Source organism: Electrophorus electricus, chromosome 11, assembly GCF_041902795.1.
Source record: "Electrophorus electricus isolate QZ-2024a chromosome 11, ASM4190279v1, whole genome shotgun sequence".
NCBI lineage: Eukaryota > Metazoa > Chordata > Actinopteri > Gymnotiformes > Gymnotidae > Electrophorus > Electrophorus electricus.
This window is the reverse complement of record NC_137507.1, coordinates 8,277,236-8,299,978: the sequence shown is the minus strand read 5'-3', so window position 1 is coordinate 8,299,978 and position 22,743 is coordinate 8,277,236. Positions and strand designations below refer to the sequence as shown.

Here is a 22,743-nt window from a genome sequence, read left to right as displayed (position 1 = left end):
TGGGCCTTTTTTTTTTCAGTCACATGTAGTTATTGGTGAGTGAGTGAGTATAAATCATATATTCTAGGAAAAAATGTATCATTTCAGAGGGACCTGCTTGCTTTATTTGCATTTAAGAACTTGTTTAGCTGGAGTTTGTAAGTGTGGTCGAGACCTGTGTGCTTTCTGTGTAAACAGAAAGATGGTTTGTTAGAGGACACACACCTAATCAGACTGAAGAAAAATGGATGTGTGTGGTTGTGCGTTTCACAACCCATGCTAATTTTAATCAGCGGCGGGGCCGTCATCATCGCGGCTGTCGCGGGCGTGTTTCATGGAGTGATGGGGGTGTGTGTGTGTGTGTGTGTGTGTGTGTGTGTGTGTGTGTGAGAGAGTGATGACGAGAAGGGGTGGACGGACGAAAGGAAGAAGAAAGGTGAATACAGGGAGAGGAGGAGGGTTACGACTGTGAAGGAAAGACACACACACACACACACACACACACACACACACACGTCAAATCAGGGCGGTTGAGAGGCAGCTTAAACCCTCACTGATTAGAAAGAAACAGAGAGAGAGAGAGACGCGCTATTAGTGGAGTAGGTGTTTGATTGGGAGTGGAGGAGTTGCCTTTATTTTCTTTCGTGAAATGGAGTCAAATGAGGGAGTGGTGATGGCCACTAATCACAGCAACACGAAAGAGGTTAGACACGACCGAGCGTTTTGCTCTCATCCTGTCACCTGCTCTGTGATTGTGTCTTCACTGGTGCAACTGGGCCCAGTGTAAAACATTACAGGTGTGGGGTATATCAGAGCTGTCTGGGCTTGGACGGTTTCAGGGAGCTCTTCTTTAGGGGCCTTCTCGTACAATAAATACGTGCTAAAGATCTAAATTTGCATGTCAGTTGAGAGTGCGTCATAGTCAACCATAAAGTTTACTTTTCCAACCAGAAATGATACTTGGCCATATTCCCAGCACTCCCGAGTTCTCTCTTTGAATATGTGGGCATATGTGTAACACATTTACGATTTGAAGCACTAGGATATTGTCCGAGCCTACAGGGATTTTGTCCCATGCTACATGCTAAATAATTTATCCACCTCAATTTCCACATTTACTTATTAATTTGTATTTATTTATTTATCATCCTCCAGCATTGTCAACCTGTTCCCCTGTTGGCCTCTGCTGTCTACTGGCTGTGACTGCAATATTGTCCTTCCAATTAATTTTAATAATAGAGGTAGCTCATTAGAAGCCAATCAGACATGAAGACATGGCAGTGGAATTAGGACCAGACAGCTGGGAGTTCATGAATTATTGAATTGGCTTGATCTCATTAGAGCAGAGGGGTCCTGCACAAAAGCATTGACTGGATGTACACACGTGTACACACACACACACACACACACACACACACACACACACACACACACACACACACACACACACACACTTGTCGACCTTTATGCAGGCTGGTAAGACTTGGCAGCTGTCTGTGGACTGTACCCTGTGCTGCCTGAATGCAGCAAATGGCTTGTATTTCCTACTGTGCCAGTTCTGTTATTATCACACAGCACAGACCTGGACAACTCTAAATAGGGAGGACTCAGGATCTGTGTCTGTATTTATGTGTCTGTGTCTGTGAATCTGGCTTTTTTTGGTCATGCTCTGTCTTTGCACATGTACATGTTTAGGGTCCCTCTGAGTGTGAGAGCTTGTGGTGCAGCTTGCTGCCTAGTGTCAGGTCGTCTCTGGTAATGAGATGTGCGTGTGTTCATCTTGAACAGATGTAAACAGCGAGCGCTAATACCACACACACTCGTTTGAAATGGGATTATAGCTGACCTTGTGCTGTTATCTGTATGTTCTGTAACATGTGAGAAACACATGTACACTCTACACACTCGCTGGCTTACAGAGAAATAAAGCTCTGCCCTCACTCACTGGCTCAGCACGCGAACCCACACGCACGCACACGCTCACACACACACGCACTCTCTCACACACACACACAAGTTTGGCTGCTGTTATTATCAAGGCCTTTGCACATCTCTGTCTCCATTTCTCCTTTAGATTGTAGTAGCGGCAGAATACATCACAGATCAAACCATTTTTAATCAAACTCAGGGAAGTGTGGCTAATGAAATTTCACTAAGTCACTGACTGGCTTGATTATATACGTGTGGCCTGGGAAGTGTGTGTGTGTGTGTGTGTGTGTGTGTGTGTGTGTGTGTGTGTGTGTGTGTGTGTGTGTGTCGGGGGGGGGAGGGGGGATTTGCCTGTGTTATGTGCACTAGACTTCATTTCCACACTCATCTACCCCCATCGGGTGAACACACCTTTCTCTCTAATCCTAGATCAGTCAGTGCCACAGGGGAGAGCCTTCAAAACAAACACACACACACGCGCGCACACAAAGATATAGTCCCAGGCAAAGGTATTCACCAGCTTTAAATCTCTTTACTACTGACACAGACACAGAATTTCTCTTGCAAGCAAACATACAGTTAAAGTGTATTTTCAAAGTTAAAAATCATTATTTGTCATTTGTGTGTTTTTTTTTGTTTTTTTTGTGTGTGTGTATGTACAACCCCATCACACCAGTTCTTGATAGAGCCACCTTTTGCTGCAAGCAGATTCTGCTCTGTTGGGGTACATTTCTAATAGATTCAGGTCCGTTGGGGTACATTTCTAACAGATTCTCAGTTATGTTGGGGTTCATTTTTAACAAATTCAGCTCTGTTGGGGTCTGGACATCTTCAGCCACACTTGTGTTGCTTTGGTAAGTTGCTGTGCTTGGGATCTGTGTCCTGCTGAAAGGTGACACTTCTCCCACACTTTGATCTTTTAAGCAGACGGATGCAAGATGTCTTGCAGTATATCCATCCATCCATCCATCCATCCATCCATCTGTTTTATCCAGATATTCAGTCCACACTGAAGAAAAGATACCCCACAGCATAATGTCACTCACTGTTGTGATTAGGTTTGTTGAGGAACTTGCACTGTTGGGTATTAATTAATTAATTAAAGTGTGCGTTTTCCTCCTCAGTAATGGTGTCACACCAGTAAAGCTCATACAGGCCTGTGGAAACCAGAGAAGGTTAACCTTCACTCCAGTCTTGGCCACTGGTCTCTGGTGCTGTCTGTCACCGCGATGTCCCTCTCGCGTCCCCTCCCCCTGTGACGCTGGGTTTTGTGGGAAGGTCTGAGCCTGGTTGGTGTGGTGCAGTTTCTGTTTCCTCCCAGTTGACCCAGCGGTGCTCACTGGGGCCTCCGAGTACTTGGGAATTATTTGGTAGCCATTTCCCAACATGTGCATGTCAACTTTTATTTCTCATTTCTTTACAGTACTTTCTTTTAGAATTTGTTTGCAGTTTGTCTGAATATGAGTAAGAACTTTTAAATGATTCAGATGTCGAGGCCAATTATATGCCGACCATGTCCTTGTTGGGGCTGTAGCCTTAATCTGTCTAAACCCAGACCTTCCACAGCATGGGGCTTGAATACTTAAGCTATCAGCATGTTTCACTTAGTAATTGTCAAGTAATACTTTTCTTGCATAAAACCAATAACGGTTCAAATTAATTAATTTTGAGGGTCTGTCTTTTAAAATGAGACAAAATATCAAAATGTTATTTGTGATCCAGAAAAAGCTAATAGGTTTTAAGGAGTTTGAGTGCTTTAGCGAGGCATTGTGTGTGTGTGGGTGTGTGTGGACATCTCCAAAGAAGACTCACAAATGACAAAGAAAGCTGTTACTCTTTTGCAGGTTCAGAGGTTGTTTCAGGCTGTTTTGACGCGCCTGTAAGATCCAGTAGGCCAATTATGGCACGTCTTTTTTTGACCAGGGTGCTCGGTGAACATCCTTTTGGGAGGAAGACCATTCCTGTGAGGCATGACGACACGTTACTAAGGATTAGTGGGCTAGTCTGCCTTTAGCCGTCTGTGTTTCCCACGTTAATGACTTCCTCTTTCACATGATCATAGCTTTCATCTCGCTTTTCTCTTTGCGTATGATTGCTGGATCCGCGTCTGGTGCACGTCATCTCTGCATCTCTATCTCTTTCCCACCGCTGATGGTGTGTGTTAGCAATGTTGTTTTGTAGATGTGATTGAGTCTTAATTGAATTGGCATGAGGGGTGGAGAGGAGGGGAGAGAATAGGATGTGTGCTCCGCTTCCTCTTTCCACGCCAGCGGATTTCACGGACACCGTAGCAGCAAACTAGAAGCCACACCGAACAGTTTTGGCGAGAATGAAGATAATCTTTTATTTTTTTTAACGATGAAAGTGCGGCAGGAATGGAAGGGAGTGCCGCGCTTTTCATCCAGACGTGTTATGTTTAGATGTTTAGGATCCCGTGACTTGGCGGCCGGGAAGTGGATGGCGGTGCTGGTCCGCACCGTGGATCGCTGATCATGTGGTCACACACACACACTCACTGTTTAGCTTTGGCTTCAGCAGGACGTGGGCGGTGTTGGAGATGGCGGTGCTGGCCCGGACACACGCTCACCTGTGTGCACACGTGCAGCATGGGCTCTTAGCAAACTTGCTTCGTGTTTACTGATCAGATGCGTTCGCCTGCTGAGAGTGTAGAAGCCTCGCTGTACTTCTGAGTAATGAACAGTTCGAATGACTGGGCCTCCTTGTGGTGTGTGTGTGTGTGTGTGTGTGTGTGTGTGAGAGAGAGAACAGTGTGAGAAAAAGTGTGAGCTATAAATAGTCCTGACATTTCTATTTTTTTTAAACTGAAAGGTAAACACATTTGCTTTTTGTTCACTGAGGTTAGTTTGGTTTACAATTGGCTCAGAAAATCTTTAGAATATACATATGACATGTTACAACCCCATGTCCTGACAATTCACTAAGCGTGTGTGTGTGTCTGCATGCGTGTGTGCGTACCAGCTTGCTTTCCTGACCGTCTCATCCCAGAAAAGTGTGGGTAAAGCATCCCTTCTGTGGCTCCAAGCCCTGTGAAACGTTAATGAACCCCACCTCACTGAGAGGAGACGAAACCATATGGTTATTTTTATCCAACAATTCACTGGGGCTTACGCAAACGCATACGAACTCCCTACTGCCAAGGATCTTCCTACACACACACACACACACACACACACACACACACACACACACACACACAAACAAGTACGTCTCCTACTCTCTGTCACTGGTATTGATTGTGTGGATGAGTAGAGGTAATAAGGACTAGAGACCTTTTTGTTTTCTGAAGCCCTTGAGATGAGGGAGTAACACAGCCATGATTTTCTTATTAACCCCATTAACGAAGGCTCTACCCATGGGCCAGAGACAGGGGCCAGAGACGCATCTGGGATGAGGTTTTTTTTATAGCATATCTGGGATGAGTTTTGTATAACATATCTGGGATTAACTTTTTTTTAATAGCCTAAGAGGGATGAGTTTTTTTTTTTGTTTGTTTGTTTGTTTGTTTTTTAGCTTTCTGTAGCATATCTGGGATGAGCATTTGAGGGGGTTTTTTGTAGTCTATCTGGGGTGAGTCTTCGGGTCGCCTGCTCCAGGGTCGTGACCCCCTGCGAGTGCTGGTGTTTCTTCCTGCTCTCTAATAGGCTGTTTTCTGTGTGCAGGAGGAGCTGACGATAACCTGATCGAGAGAGGGGAGACCAAGTTCTTGTGTAAGCCAGGAGCACGGAACATCACCATCATCTTTCAGCCTCTGCTAAGGTAGGCCTCCGAAACAAACAAACAAACACAAACACAAACTGAGAACCAACAACCTCGCTGTTCTCTCCTTTGTCAAGTGTCCTCAGATGCATCATAAGTAGCACTGTGTTCCCTCCTGTAGTCTTTTCTGCCTTCCTGTCCATGATTAGGGCATTATTACGGATCCGCTCCCTTGATTTTGATCCGTCCTGACGCTGGCGGTTGGAGCAGCCCTCCTGGACCCTCTTAACATTCAATTTGGCTTCAATTTTCCAATCTGTCTGCTCATCGGATCTGTCCCACTAACATCCTCTCATGTTACCGGCATGTCCGCACCGTCCTCGGCCAGCCCGGGGCGTGACAGCACTTCCCAGCAGTCCCAAGACTCTGAGTCTAATGCTCAGTGTTAGACCAGAGCTGTGATGTGTGTATTTGCTTGGCGCTCCTGTAGTGTGGACGCTGTCGCCTGCTCCTCTCTCGCCTGTATCCTGTGGTGGTTTCACAACAGGAGTGTCCCGTCAGTGTAAACATATGAGATGGATTTGGGCTGGTTTACTTTTATTAAGTCGCAAACTTCACAAACAAAACAAAAATCTACCAAGATCCAAAGGGAAAGTATAGCAACTCTAGAAACATCCCAATCAGTGCCCCACGAGGACATTTGTCATTTATGTGTAGAATAAAACATGATGGTTGGCTTTATCCATACGCTTTTCTTCCCCCCAGTATGTAATAAACTGTGGGACACTCCATGCCAGTTTACTGCCTCCCTAGTGAGGTCGGCTGTGGTGATTATCTGGATGTATCTCTCCTTTCATGTATTAAACATATGTTTAGTACGCAGTGGAGGGTGTTTGCTCATCAGTGAATGTAGAATGAGTCATGTCACGTGATCTAGCAATCTTGCATATGTTCCAGTTAGGCCAACTCCATTGGCCAATCGAAGGATAGCAGTAGCACTAACTGTTTCTGATTGGCCCTGATGTAGGGAAGGGCAGGCAAAAGGTGTGACAGGCAGCTGTCCATCAGGGTTAAAGGACAAGGTTGTATTCGCAGCGTCTGGGGTCGCTGGGCTGTTTTGTTTGTTTGCTTGTTTGTGTCTGCATTTGTCACTCTGGCCCATTTTATGTGTAATTGGCACAAGTCTACATTTCTTCCTGATCAATGCTGGCTGCAGGCTGTGAGAGGACTGGAATTTGCTGTAACAGCAAAAACAGACAAACGATACGTTTAATCAATACGGCCCGTTAATGCGGGTGCCGATCAGATTGTTGTGCGATTGGAGTCAGCGGAGGCTCTGTTAGCAGGAAGAATACGGAACGCCGTCGTGGAGTTAATGTTTGCGTTGGTAGGGTCTGGAGCCGCACCTGCCCAAGCCGAGCTAATCAATATTCCCTCTGGGCACCTTGACAGTCTGTCTTCAAAGCTTCCCAGTGTAGCGTATTGACTCATCCCCTGGCATCTGCAGTATATTGGAAGGTGTAAAAACACTTATCTGAGTATCACATCTCCCCCTGCAGATCAATATCTCCCATAAAGGTCCGTGTGTGTGTGTGTGTGTGTGTGTGTGTGTGTGTGTGTGTGTGTGTGTGTGTGTGTGTGTGTGTTTTCAGTGTCATTTTATACCAGGTATTTACTTTGAGTTGTATAGTAAAAAGCTACAATATAAGCTCCAGCCCATTGGCAAGAAAACTGAGCTCTTGATACCCTGAAGTGTTTAGTGGCGAATGTTTGTGTGTCTGCATGTTTAGTGGGAGCCTGTGTGTGCGTGAGTATGCATACGCATGCATCTGTGTGTGTGCACACATTTGTGTTTGTCCTTGTCTTGTTTGATTATCATGCATAGCTGTGTGTCCTTGCATGTGGTATCCTTTTGCTGCTAAATCTCTGCCAGTAACACACACACACACACACACACACACAGAGCCAGAGCAGGTAGGAGGTAATTTAGTTTGACTTGTGGGGCCTCATGCTGACATTTGAGTGGTATTTAAACCCTCCTGGCCTGACTGAGGTTGGCATTTTGAAAAGGGGCGACTGTGCAGCTCGTGGTAATCTCTCCCTCGTGCGCGTCCATGCTCACTGGTGATTAGGGCTGGTAGACCCCTGGTGGTGGAGTGATTGCACCCCAGTCAGGAAACGCGGCGATGCTGGGTGCAGGATGAGGCCTGTGGACCAATGGCCTGGACTGGAGATGGCTAGTTATAGAGGGTTCAGTGGAGATGACTCCATCGCTGTCCTTGTACATGGGAGGTGTAGGTATCATGCGTGTCTTGTTGAAGTCACTGAGTAATTAGAGTTGGGGACAGACCGGATCAGGAAACGACTGAGGGTTCGTGCTGAAGAGTGAGTTTGAGAGCTGTATACACACTGTATACACACCTCTATACCACTGTATACAGTGAACTGTATACACACCTCTATACCACTGCTGGAATCCTCTCTGCGTGCCTGTGTGTGTGCGCGTGGCTCTCTGTGAGGGTCTCTGTGTGTCTCCCTGTGCCTCCTGTCCCTTGTCTCTTCTCCAATCACCTCTTCTATTCCTTCTCTGTCCTTTGGACTGTCCAGTATCTGCTGCACTAATATGTCCCAGCCACGGTTTGTTCTCCCACACCAGACCCATGTCATCACGTGGCTTACAGCCCATTTGCTCCAGTGCAGTCGCTGCAGAGGCTTGGAGGGGAGGTTTGCTTCCAGAGTAATCCACACCTCCAGTTACACCCTCAGCCAGAGCTCCAGAACACGTCGCCGCGCTCCAGATCCCGACCCCGCGCTCCAGATCCAGTTCCCGCGCTTCAGATCCCGCCACCACGCTCCAGAGCACATCGAAGGTGCAGGCTTCTTATAACGAGAATATTCTGAGTAATTCTCACATCTTCTTGAGCTCCTTCCTTCCGTAAAATTGCACACGACGTTCCACCGGTTCTCTAGCCTAGCACATTGCCTCAGTAGAAGGCAGCTTATGCAGTTCATGTGTATATTATCTCACGTCAAATCTCAAGTCAAATTTAGATTGAACAGCCAGTCAACTCCCCCTCCTGGCGGAACGCCAGCGCACGCAATTGGCCAAAACAACACTGGCGAGGACCAGCTAGAGCCAGCGTAGCGGAGCACGCTGCACTGGTTAGGTCAAAAGTTATTCCCTGACGCTGTGCGACGGCCTGGAGCCTTCTGAGAGCCGGTTGTTGGGTCAGCATGTCCGTAGCCTAACCCAGCCCAGAAAGCAGGATACAGGCACCAGGATGGATGGATGGATGGAAGGACTGATGGATGTGCATGGATTCCACACTGGTGGTGGGCGGTGCTGTGGGAGACGTTGAACTAAAGGAGAGAAGGCACTGGCACCCCCTGCTGGTGCCTCAAAGCGCAGCACCGGCATGCTGGGGGATCCGGATGACTGTGTCCACGCCTTCATTACAGAAACACTTGCTGTGAATGCAGAACTAGGAATCAAAGCTTGTTTGGGATCAGCATTTGCTTCTCTGCCCAGCTCTTCCCAGATCTTCCCAGTGTCCTCGTCTGTGCCACGGGGCAACTGTAGCAGACATTTGGGTGAAGCAATGATAGTGCTTGGATTGGTGCTTTGTATTTCCAAAAGGATGTATCAGACACTCACATGTTCAGTGATACCCTCTCTAGATAGAGCCAAGACTTGTTCTTTAACTTGCTGTAATCATCCAGCAAAGGATATTTGTTCGAGGAAAAATAACATTGGTCTTTAATAACATCCCCCACCCTTCTCTTATGGTCTGTCTTTCTCCACTGTCCACCATATCAGGTTGCTTGCTCTCTCTCTCTCTCTCTCTCTCTCTCTCTCTCTCTCTCTCTCTCTCTCTCTCTCCCTCCCTCCCTCCCTCCCTCTCCCCCCCCCTCTCTCTGACCAGGATTAGAGAGACTCATTGGTCCACTCTACGTAGTGTGTGCGCTACAGTACGCTATCTGAACGAATACCTCACCTCAGAGCAACTTCTAGACTGAAAACTGAAAAATGCCACCGTTGGGGGGGGGGGCGGGTTTGGCCTGTGGGTCATAAAACTTTATACCTTTTTCTTTATTTATATGCAGAGACCTGAAGAACCACTGCCTAATCTATAAAACAACAAAATTTAAGATGATGAGATGATAAACAAAAAAACAAACAATGAACACAAATTATAAAATGAGAGATTCTCTTGTGCAAGTAAAAAAAAACACTTAAAACTGACATCTTGGTATATTAATAGACTGTCAAAAATGTATATTTAGAAAAACACATGGGGCTTTGCTTTCATAATTATTAAACATCATCACAGATTGTGAAAGGCGTGTTGATGGATTGGTGCTAGTCAGCGTAATCCCTGCTAGCCTAGTCAAGTCCCAGATTACGCTTAATCTGGGTAGTACACTTGGTCCGCATTGCACTAAGGTGACACTGGGATTAGTCATGTGTCTGAGTCGGTGCTCTATGAAAGTATTGGCGATCTTCTGGCTGCCTAAAGGCGGGACAGGGCAGCAGAGCTCAGGCACGACCAATCAAGAAGGTGTAAAGCATACAATCAGCAGTGCGACCTGCGAGGAGGAGAGTGACCGATGTGCGGTGGAAGGATAAAAACCTTTGAAATCACTGTCAGTGAAGCCAATGAAAACATCTACTGTACCAGGAGGTTTTCGGGAACCCGTTCTGAAGGTAGAAACAGAGTTGTTGTCTCCAGAAGTTCTGGAAACCCTGTCTGAGGCTGTGGAATTTCAGTCCGAATCTCTGCAGTGAAGCGTTTTATTTGGTGCTGTATGCGCTGCATGCATTTGGCTGAAAATAGCTTGACTCATTTAGTGAGCACAAAGATGAATCATTAGTTTTATGTAGTGAATTACAATAGTACACGGACTGTGACGCTGGTGGAAATACATTAACCATCGCTAATCACAATTTATAATCTCCATGACCCCTCAGAGTGCTGGCTGTTAGCGTTGGTGTCAGTCATGTGTCTTCCACCCTTACGTGGTCTTAGTGCAAGAGACAGGAAGACTGTGAACACTGCTGGCCCCCGTTTTCATACAGTGAGCAAATACAAATACAGTGAGCTAATACAAATACAGTGAGCTAATACCTATACAAATACAGTGAGCTAATACAAATACAGTGAGCTAATACCTATACAAATACAGTGAGCTAATACAAATACAGTGAGCTAATACCTATACAAATACAGTGAGCTAATACAAATACAGTGAGCTAATACATATACAAATACAGTGAGCTAATACAAATACAGTGAGCAAATACATGTACAAATACAAATACAGTGAGCTAATACAAATACAGTGAGCAAATACATGTACAAATACAGTGAGCAAATACAAATACAGTGAGCTAATACATGTACAAATACAGTGAGCTAATACAAATACAGTGAGCTAATACATATACAAATACAGTGAGCTAATACAAATACAGTGAGTTAATACATGTACAAATACAGTGAGCTAATACAAATACAGTGAGCTAATACAAATACAGTGAGCAAATACATGTACAAATACAGTGAGCTAATACAAATACAGTGAGCAAATACATGTACAAATACAGTGAGCAAAAATACATGTACAAATACAGTGAACAAATACAAATACAGTGAGCTAATACATATACAAATACAGTGAGCTAATACAAATACAGTGAGCCAATACAAATAGTGAGCCGGTGTGCGTGTCTGACACACATGCCCGTGTATTTTTTTTCATTTTTTCCTTTCTAAAATCTTCTCTTGTAATTTATATCCAAGGATTTTCCTGAGTAGAGGCAAAATCCCTGTACACACACACACACGCGCACACACACAAAACCAAAGCATACGTGCATACTTACATTAAGTCATTGAGGTGTGGCTGAGAATGAGATGCTGTATTATAGATCAGACACACAAACACACACACACAGAACTCAATGTAAAGGTCAGCTGGCAGACGTGGGGGGGAAGATTGTTTGTTTTGTGCATTAGCAGCGGGCATGCGCAGTTATATGAAACTGCAGACAAACCTGTCTCTCACCTACCCATCTCTCTCTCTCTCTCTCTCTCTCTCTCTCTCTCTGCTCTGCTTCTCCCTCATTGCCTCACTCATTCTTTCCCTCTCCCTCTCTCCATCTCTCTCTCTCTCTCTCTTTCTCCCTTCTCTCTCCTTCTCTCCCTCCCTCTCCTTTTTTCCATCTCTCATATCTTTATCTAACAGATATCCTCTTTCTGCTTCTGCCCTCTGTATGAGTACATACTCCAGAGCACTACATACAGTCCTTCATAAACAATAAACAACCCAACCAAACCCAAACCCTGGGCTTCATGAAGCTGCCTCAACGTCTCACTAACTTTTCAGATCTAATAACGCCTCCCATCTAGCTGATATTGTGTTGGAGATTGGATGTTCCAGTGGGGGCCAGGCACCCAGGACTCCTGTACAGAAGGTGAATGGCTTCTTTCCGCTTGGCAGGTGGCGTATTCCCCACTCGTAGCTGCCGGCGGATGTAGGGAGTACTCCCGCCCTTGCGTGCTTCTCTTGCACACTTGGTCAGGTTTCCTCTGAAACAGATGAACTGTGGGGAGTTCAGCATAGCCATTAATGTGGAGAAAGCCTCGAGACTGCGTCGGGAGAGCGACGCGCACCATGGCGGTCGGGCGAATTCTGCGAGTTGCTGAACTAATGATCTGTACCTGAGATGTATCCGTGGAGAGTTACTCTTGGAATGCTAGTAACAGAGCGGCTGGGCGGGTCAGATGGAGTCAGGGGGTCAGGGAGGAGAAAGTCTGGAGAGGAGGGGAGGGGAGAGGAGAGGGGAGTAGAGGAGGGGAGGGGAGGGGAGCTGAGAGGGGACAGCAGCGCAGGCTGAGAGGTTGCCAAGGTGAGCTCTAGGAGTCATTAGGGGAATGAACGGACGACCAGAAAGCGCCAGCTAAAGATAGAAACGCCTCTTCATGGCTCTTTTCCGCTTCTCTCTCTCTCTCTCTCTCTCTCTCTCTCTCTCTCTCACACTCACACACACACACACACACACACACACACAAACCTCTGCTTGGCTGCAAAGTTCGTTTGAGACTCCCATAGGACCATTTGTACCAACTTACGCACATGCCAACACATGCACAAACACACCAACGGAAGATGAGCATATGTTGTGTTGGATATGGTCTGTGAGGCTCATGAATCCTCATATCTGCGTTATTAAAGATTTAAACAGCACCGAGGCCCTTTTTAATGCAGCAATAGCCATCATGGGGGGGTGGGGTGGGGGTCCGGATAGCTCTGGCATGCAGCCGACACACTGCTATACATTAGACATGGCTCCTGATCTCCTATTCCGCTACTACAGGGACGGCTGAGGCAGTTCATAGACACTCAGTGTCCAAGCTCATAACATTACTAATACCTGCTCCACTGACCTTTGACCTCACACTGAACTGCTATTCCTCCTATTGTCAAGTAATGCTGCGCTGTCTGAGCTGCAGGACAGCCTGCCATTAATAATAGTGCAGCGATCTCTCTCTCTCTCTCTCTCTCTCTCTCTCTCTCTCTCTCTCTCTCTCTCTCTCTCTCCCTCTCTCTCTCTCTCTCTTCCTCCCTCTCTCTCTCTCTCTCTCTCTCTCTGCTGTTTGCTCTCATCATGACTCCACCTCCTCTTATTTTCGCATGTGCAGTGGCTGGGACAGGCTCAGCTGGGACCTCCATGAGTTATAAAGTGCATATAGGTGGATATGAGGTGAGGATATCAAATGGCACGCCAAAGTGAACCAGGGGGAAATTCTCTCTCTCTCTCTCTCTCTCTCTCTCTCTCTCTCTCTCTCTCGTTCACACGTTTGCACATTTTCACTTGAGCACACACACAATGGTGAATAGTGCACCTCCACATTTACTGAGTGTCCGTTACAAATCACACAACGTTTTAGGAGATTAAAGAAAAAAAAAAGCTTGACTGAGATGAGAGCGAGCGAGCGAGAGAGAGGCTGTGATGCGTTTACTCAGTAAGAAAAGCCCAGTCTCCTGGATGAGGGCAGCTCGCCCAGTCATCAGTCAGAGTATTCTCCATATAATGGAGACAGACAGCAGCAGTCAGAGAGCCCTGTTCATTTTCAGACCATCTTCTCAGAATACCACTGCAGTGCCCATCACAAAAGTGATTGCTTTTGCGCTCCCATTCCGGACCCGCCTGGCGCTGCGGCGTTCCCAGACATGGTTATTCTTTACAATCCTCCTTTTCTGGTGTCCAGCCGTTTCTCTCCCCTGCTGATATCTGCATTTCCTTCTCTGCCAGGCTCACGGTTGGCCTAACTTAGTGAGATGCCGAGCGTGCTTCAAAATTTGTGATATTTCAATAGTCTGAGTTTGCTGTTAAATTATTTATTTGTTTATTTATTTTTGCTCTATTCATTTGCAAATGAAGTCGCCCCTCAATTTATGTTCTGTTGGTCATGATTTGCATATTTAAGTTTGTATTTGTTAATTCATTAATTTATTTGGGTACATAACAAAACCTCCCTCGTCCGTATCTAGTGCTCGGCCCAGCCTCCAGAGCTCTAGTGAATGTGGCTTGTGGTTCCTCAGACAAGCATGATGTCCTGGTGCCTCTCACATGCGTGGAGGGGAGCAGTAACCCCTCCACACTGGGACGGACAGTGCAGTACAGACAAATTTGAACTTTGACCTGGGTCGTAAGCTTGTATTGGTAGTGGTACACATGTTATGAGCTCAGTGTGCTCTTTAATTCTGTTTGTCTGAGATTTTGAGCTCGAACACAGATACAAATGTGTTTGCTTTCTGTGCGTGTGTTTGTGTCTGACTGGCTTTGATCACGTCATATTGTTTTCATAGTTCCTTGGTCAACTTATGCGGTTAGTTGGTGAAAAAGTAGTTTGTGTTTCTATGTGCTTATACCTGGTGTGTGGGTGTGTGTGTGTGTTCGTTCCTCCATTTCCCTGAGAGATGGAGAGCCGCCACTCTGTGTTAGCGCTGTGCCACAGAGCTCGGCCCGCGACATCACAGCAGCCTTTGATTCACCAGCCTTTCCAGGTCGACGAGCCGATTCCTGATAATAACATTGTTTGATTGCTGGAGTGGAGATGTAATTGATTGATCTGACGACGTGTCTGGGTCAGGCTTCAGAGGGGGGCCAGACGCTGAAGTACATTTATCAGGACACACATCCACCAAGGGCCCCCCACCACCACCACCCATCCCACCTCCACCCATGCCCCACTTTAAATCATGCCAAGGATAGGGCTGAATTCCGCATGAGAGGCCATTTTAGAGCTTGCTGAAACAACACGGTTAAGATGGAGGGCTAGAGTGGCCTGTATCTTCATAGTTAAAGCAGAAGTTTAGCGCGACAGAGAGATGCGGACAGACAGAGCTCACCGATGAGGCCTAATGGGTTTGTTGTTTAAGATAATTCATCTTTCTCCACGCCGCTTAATTAAGAGTAGGGGCTGGTCTCTCCCACTCCTGACCTAATCCAATCACCGATGAGCAGGAACTGGCCAGTTAAGGGTTACAAATTGGAGCTGAATAAAAATCAAAGCATGTAATTGCCAATTATTGGCGAGGAACAGCAGTACTTTGTCTCTGCTCTGATGCAGTGCTTGCTCATATTGGATGCTGGGCTCTTTTGCAATGGTGATCGAGGGACATGCTACCCCCCCCCCCCCCCCCGAGCTGCAGAGTGCCCCCTTGTGGTGATAGGGAGGTCTGCCGTCTGTGCTGCGGAGCGCCCCCTGTGGTGAAGGGCAGGTCCGCGGTCTGTGCTGCGGAGCGCCCCCTTGTGGTGATAGGGAGGTCTGCCGCCTGTGCTGTGGAGCGCCCCCTGTGGTGATGGGGAGGTCTGCCGTCTGTGCTGCGGAGCGCCCCCTGTGGTGATGGGGAGGTCCGCGGTCTGTGCTGCGGAGCGCCCCCTTGTGGTGATAGGGAGGTCTGCCGTCTGTGCTGCGGAGCGCCACCTGTGGAGATGGGGAGGTCTGCCGTCTGTGCTGCGGAGCGCCCCCTGTGGTGATAGGGAGGTCTGCCGTCTGTGCTGCGGAGCGCCGCCTGTGGTGATGGGGAGGTCCGCGGTCTGTGCTGCGGAGCGCCCCCTGTGGTGATGGGGAGGTCCAAGTTCTGTGCTGCGGCGCGCCCCCTGTGGTGATAGGGAGGTCTGCCGTCTGTGCTGCGGAGCGCCCCCTGTGGTGATAGGGAGGTCCGCGGTCTGTGCTGCGGAGCGCCCCTGTGGTGATAGGGAGGTCTGCCGTCTGTGCTGCGGAGCGCCGCCTGTGGTGATAGGGAGGTCTGCCGTCTGTGCTGCGGAGCGCCACCTGTGGTGATAGGGAGGTCTGCCGTCTGTGCTGCGGAGCGCCCCCTGTGGTGATAGGGAGGTCTGCCGTCTGTGCTGCGGAGCGCCCCCTGTGGTGATGGGGAGGTCCAAGTTCTGTGCTGCACTGGTGCAATTAGTTCAGCTCGTCAGGTAATAAAAGAATCACCGCCCCGTTAAAGGCGTGTGGTGATGTCATGGAGATGCCCATGACTGCGGTTCGCCGGGACTCCCCTGTCCAGAGGGAAGAGTCCTGGCTTGGACTCTTATCAAGACTCAGCACCTGCGCGTGGAGAATATAGACGTGGACCATGTTGGTTGAGGGAGAATAATTTGACCTTGTAGCCTGTGAGTACAAGCGAGCGATAAGCTTTAATTCCTTAAGAAAGGCGCTGCTTTATGGATGTTAACTTTAGTGACCGTTTAACACCAGCGCAATCATTCTCTGAGCCAGTCGTAATGTTGGCTCCGAGTGTAATTGGTGAGTCTGTCTGGAACAAGGCCCTGATCCCTTTGATTACGTCCGCAGCCCCAACATTAGAAACGGTCACATCAGGAAAAAAAAATCTCAAAAAAAGTCAATAAAAGCTTTAAAATAATTGTTGCCTATGAACGCATGTGGCGGAGAGGCTGTAAGCAGTAGAGCGTGCACGTCGGTGACGTCGTCTCTCCTTACAGAGAGTCGTTTCAGAGCGGACCATGAGAAACGTTATCGTGTTCCTGAATGCCAAAGGCCCTAGTCAGCAGAAGGGGAGTAAACGAGGAGGAGGAGGAGAGGGATGAGAGGAGGGTTGAGGGGAGGGGAGCTGGGGAAGGAGGCACTGTCATGGTGAGTGCTAGTCTATTTCTGTACACTTGGTTTGCAAGCTGCTTCTTATTTTGGAAATTTGCAAGCTGTGTTTTACATTTACGTTTATGGCATTTAGCAGACGCTCTTATCCAGAGCGAGTTTCCAGTGTAAAATTCCTCTTCCAGGTCTAGATATTTCTTAGATAAATTAGAATTTATTAGATAAATTCAGTTTGTATGAAGGCCTCGATGCACGTCTTGGGCCAGGCAAGGTTGGCCCAGTCAAGAAAGCTGAATTAACCTTTTTTTCTTTGCGCCAAAATCGAGTGGCCCTTTGGACCAATTGCTTTTTTTCTTGGCTTCTTCGTTTGCCTTTAGATGCCTTTTTGCGCTCGTCTCTGTCCAAGTGTGTGAAAGCCGCTGCCTCAGTTGTGACTCAGATGCACTTTTGTTCTGCGCGCTGTGTAAATTCCCTGCGTAGGTCACCACAGCGGGTCCTCGCATTCCGAGTTGTTTTCCGAGCCAAAAGATTTTTCACGTTAACCGCGGAGTTTAGTTACTCGTACTGTCTCCTTCTACCCTTCTCACTCAGTACCCCAGAATACATTCTCATTGCTTCCTATTGTCTGTATTCATGTTTGCAATTAATGCTTTATTGTGTGTGATGGTTTTGTGTGAGGGGTAGTGTTTCTACATGCAGATAAAGACCGATTGCCCAGAGATGTCTCCTCATTTTCTGGGAGGCTGTGGACCTTTGCACATTACTGTAGGTTATGCAAATATACTGTCTGGATGGCAGCGTGCTCCATCTGTTTCCGTGTCGCTCCTCTCTGCGTGTGTTCTCTCTCGTGTGAACAGATCTGTGTGAAACCCCAGGTGGCACAGGAGAGCGGTGTTCGTGCAGGGAGACGCCACACCTTGGCATCCCTCATAATTCCAGGCAGCTCCACGTCCCGTGCAACGGCGTTCCCAGCTCCTCCGGTAACCATTAGCGCAGACGCCAGCATTGATTTATGCAGCAGGAGAGTGTGGCAACGGCAGTTACGGCCTGATGCGGCTGTAATTCCTTCCACGGCGTCAGACACCTGCACAAGGTGCAGCTACTGTACCTGCAGCTATGCTGTGTTTTACAGGCACCTGTGACTTCTGCTGCTTGCGTTAGATAAAGAAGTCTTAGCTCGCTCTCTCTCTGTCTTGCTTTCACTCGTTTTTGTCTTCTTTCATGGTGCGGCCTTGGATGTCCGTCTGGTTGAAAGTTCTTCTCTCGCTCATGTTCATTTCTCGCAGTCTGTGTAGAAAGTGTGTGGAAATCCCAGCCCTGCCGAGGCCATAAATGTGGGTCACATTAACAGGTTCATTAAGAGTTCAGTGTTCTGTCCTTTATTTCTTAGATTATGTCACACCTGCAAGTAATACTGAATTTTATGGCCAAGGGGAGAGAGATTTGAGGGAGTGTGTGAAAGAAAAAAAAAAAAGATTCAAAGGAAAAGGAACGGAAATTGAAATTGTGGCGTAAATGTAACACAAGCCTCCGAACGGCGTTCAGTCTGAGCAGCATATGGCAGGAGGAGAAGTGGAAAAAATCCATTATGTTTGATGTTACTGCTTCACCCACAGGACCAGACTGCCAAAAAACCAGGGAAACGATATTAGCCGTGTTGTAATGTGATTTCTGCAATGTGTGAATATGAGATTCTAATGGATTTGAGGACACAGGCGCGGTCTTTATCACCAGTATTTATCCCCCCCTCCCAGTTGCAAATGTAATTTGCTAAGTATAAGGCAACTGCCTGATTCATTTTTTATTCACTGGGCCGGAAGAGCGGGAACAAGTAGATGTGCGTTTCACCGGGAGACGCTCCAGGAGAGATGTCGGGCGGTGTAGGGCTCTCTGTCTGGAGCTGGACGAACAAAGGGCGGCGCGGGCTTGCGGTGTTCCTGAACGGGAGCGCGTGCTTTAGACGAGGATCCGAGCGCCGCTCCGAACGTGCCGCCGCGGACGGGCATGGGCTGAAAGGCGGGATTTTTCCAATCATGGCGCTCTCAGAAAGGACGAGAGAGATATTGTCCTTGCTCTCTCGCCCTCCCCAACACACACACACACGCGCACGCTCTCTCTCTCTTTTCTTTTCCTGTCTTTTGCCCTTTTTTCCTCATCTGTTTCTCATCCCCACCGTTCTCTTCCTTTGCCCTCTGTCAGTCGTGTTGTTCCTACAGGTCACAATCACTGACATGTTTCACTTCAATAAGTCCTTGAGTTGTTGAACTTCAGATGATTCAGATGGTTCCTTTTCTTACTGTTTTATCCAGAAGGAAGCGTGCTCTCTCCAATAACCCATCAGAAGCGCGTTTCCATGGTATACCCTTGACAGCAGCGTGTAGCCCCGATGACTTACGGTGGAGTAAAATGCCTTTTGCTTTTGCTGAGAAACGTCTCTTAGGCTGTTGCCAGTTGAATATTCTCCTTTGCTTATTTTGAGTGACATGAACAACAGCCTTCAACTCTGATTAGAGCGTAGCCTCTCTTGATTAGCTTGTGCTGTGTTCGGAGACGTTTCTCTGAAAAATTACAGCCAATCAGCTTTGAAAAGCGGTTACCTGCCACTTTAGCATTATAATGAGGGGAGTTAACAAGCACTACTGTAACCTCCAACGTCTTACCCCATAATATTTAAAACAAAACAAAACGAAAAAAGTTTATGCAAATGATAGATCTCAAGTGCAAATTAGATTCATAACTTGGGAAACATTGAAAACAACAGCTGCCAAAAACCAGGCTTGTTGTCTTAGCAACAGTAAAGAGTTCTTAAAGCCCCCCCACCCCTCTCTGTTTTAAAATTGACATATGGCGGGTCATACTGAATGTGCCAGTTCATTCCTCTGTAAGAGAGTTCTCCTGGTGCCCAGGATTTAGGAACGATGCCTCTGAACGTTGACGGCAACCTGCACCTCGGCAAAACAATTGTGAGCCGACAGCCTAGCGTTGCTGGCGGCTGGGAGTGGTAACGATCGGATGTGTGAAGTTAGCGTTTCGGTTTTCCTTTGCGGGCCTCATCTTGGAGATTGGGAGCAGGAGGAGGCGTTGATGTTTCCCTCCTGCATGAGAATACAACACCTCGCTGTCTTCCTCTTGTGAAGAGCAGGGGTTTATCATCATGTCGCACAACACCAGGGAATATGCGATGTGAAGTCTGCATCGTTTTTGATTGGTAGGGATGTGTTTGTCGACTCTCAGTCTGAGCGTGCTTCTGGCATGACGTCGTCCCACCGTGACGTCTCGTGCGTAGGACTTGTACGCGAAGACATAAAGTAGGCGTTTCTTTCCGCTCTCCTGGTGAGCGGCTTGCGGCTCGGTTTCGTCACGTCGCTCTCCATCTCTTTCTCCTGGTTTAGAGTTCGTCTTCCGTTTAGGTCAGCACGATGTCCCTCTCAGCTCACACCCCCGTTATCTCCGGCCACGTTCAAGCCACCTCCTACACTCATCCTGGAATTGAGACAAACAAAACAAAAGAACCAACACAGACACACACACACACACACGCGCGCGCGCACACACCCATCATCATGCTCACCCTTGAGCCCAAACCAAACATCACTTCAGAATTGGAGTCTCCTCCTTATCAGGGACTGACTCCCAGCCCTGTTTCATTCGTAGTCCAACAACTCCTCATTCCAGATGGCTATTTCACTTTCCATCGTCCCATGAGTCGCTGTAGATGTTTCCTCTTGCCATACGGGACTGCGGCCGAATGCACCGCCTGCGCTTCCGGACCGTCCCCTGAAGGAGTGTGCCAGCCTGTGCCAGCTTAGCGCCAACCGTGGACACGTCTGCTCAGAGTAGGGGCCAAGCCGCTATTTCACCTTGAGGCAGTGGCGAGGGGTGTACCCGTGCCGTACTTCCCCGCAGTTGAACACGTTTTCCATCGTACTTTGCACCTCCTCCTTTTCCTCGCTCCTCCTCTCCCCGGACGGTAGCGTCTGAGTCTCTGGGCCTCGCGCTGTATGAATTTCCCCACGTCTCGGGCTTATTTTACAACTGTTTCCTTTTCACATTCAATCAGTCGCCAGTGTGCCTCTAACCAATTTCAATTTACTACAGGAGCGAGAGGGAGGACCCACCCTGTGTGAAATAAGGGTGTAAATGGCTTGCGGGGGAGAGAGTCTCGGAATAATGGCATGGTTTAAAGAGAGTATGGAGCAGGGGGAAGCTCTTTTTATTCAGATCTTGTTGTGAATGGCTTTACCTAAATCCTCTGACACTAAGAGCAGATCTGGTGCATGTTTGTGGAAAAATATAAAGCCATTCCAAATTTTTGACAGTTTACACTTTTCCTAAACTGGATATATGCACAAAATGCATATATTACGCCCACTCATTGTAGATTTTATGTAAAATCCAGAATTCGGAGTGAAACATTGATGGCTAAAGGGTTTGTGGAAGAAACAGGAAGGTTGATCTTAAACCATGAGATTAAGCCCTGGATTTTAGATGTTCCTCTGGCTACTACAGCAGGGAGCAGGCGCTCAGTGGGAAATGACTGCAGCAGTTCACTCTTTTCTAGCTTTGCCTTCAATCAGGGAAGACCTGCAGAAGGGCAGAGTCTGCCCAATGGCATGACTGCATATAAATAAAGCTTAAATTAAAATGAAATTAACCGCAGATCTATTATTCAGGTCATTAATATTAATAAGGCAGAATGCTCCAGTCCCTTTAGCCGAGAACCATGTGTTAGGAGGTTATACGCGCTTGCGTTAATATGCGCTTGCGTTTTGGTCATTCTGCATTTACGGGGCGAAGTGTAGTCCTGTGTCCTGTCTCCTGTGCCCTGTGCCTCTTGCAGTCTCGCACCCTCAGACTGGCGCTCTCACTCTTGGAAAAGACTGGAGATTAGTCATGGAGTTCAATGTTCCAAGATCAGCAGACTGGATCAATGCTGGAACCCTAGCTGAGTCATTCTAACTGCATCATCACCGTGACCCTGTATCCGGTAGAGACGTGCGAGTCATGAGGACGAAACAGGAGAATAAGCTCCATGCTTAACTCGCACACCTGTCCTACACTTATATTGAACGACCATATAAGGGTTTTCCTGTGAGCCTGGTATTTAGGATCTCCTCAGTGACACCTTAACTGCACAACATGCTCGTGCCTTTTCCAGTCTTTGGCGATCAATAGTTTCTCTGGCCAGAGAGAGTTAAAGAGAAAAGTTTGCAGACTGCTGGACTTTTGCATTGCTTAGAACTTTTCGTGGATGAACTCCGAGATCCCAGAGTTCCTGTTGCAAACTCTGGTTCTTGCTAGCAAGTCTAATGACATCCCAGTCTTTTGAGTCTTTGCCGTCACTCCTGATGGGAAAACCCCGCTTATATTGGGCCGGCTTTTTTCTCTTGTATTCCGGTTTGCCTTTAAACGGCAGAGGAAACTCTGGGCTCTGGGTTGCCATGGCAGCATGCCAGAACACTAATATGAGAGTCTTTGCATGCCCCAGAATTCCCAGGCCCTGCTCACGCGAGTCCGCAAGGACTTCGAAGTCCAACGATACTGCACGGCTGGTGCTTTGATAAAACAAAGTCGGAAGCTTAAATCTCTCTCAGAACACAAGCTCCACCCTTTGCCATCTCTGATTGGTGTGGCTGTCAGCCTATAAGGTACCAGACCTACTAGTACCTTATGGGAAATAAGAAATTAAACACATTGCGATTAAAACCATGTTTGCCATTGTAAAGCTCAGTAGAGTAATTAAGTGTGTGTTAACTTCTGGCTTTCCCGTTAGAAGCAGCTACAGGAGATGATGAATTTGCTGTTGCTCTGAGTGACTCAGAGCCCTGTTGACCAGCAGAGCCATGCCGTGCAATTGGCCAACAGTCTAGGCCCACGCAGCCAATCAGCATGCTGCTACTGTACTGCTTGAGCGCGATGAGAGTTTAAGCGGGAGGTCAGCGGTGCACCTCCGCCATTTACAGACCTGAACCGGACCATAATGAGT

The 22,743-nt window shown here is 47.5% G+C and overlaps 1 protein-coding gene across 4 annotated transcripts in view; it reads left to right on the top strand.

The window, feature by feature from the left end:
• Positions 1 to 22,743, top strand: part of exoc4 (exocyst complex component 4) — a 111,764-nt gene that overhangs the window by 46,329 nt on the left and 42,692 nt on the right. For 2 of the 4 annotated variants that reach the window (XM_035528011.2, XM_081723431.1), the window contains exon 10: positions 5,589 to 5,685. In XM_035528011.2, coding sequence (XP_035383904.1) covers positions 5,589 to 5,685 — 97 coding nt within the window. Of the gene's footprint in view, positions 1 to 5,588; positions 5,688 to 13,328; positions 13,391 to 22,743 lie in introns of those variants that run through there. The other 2 variants (XM_081723432.1, XR_014126075.1) reach the window with 2 other exon arrangements.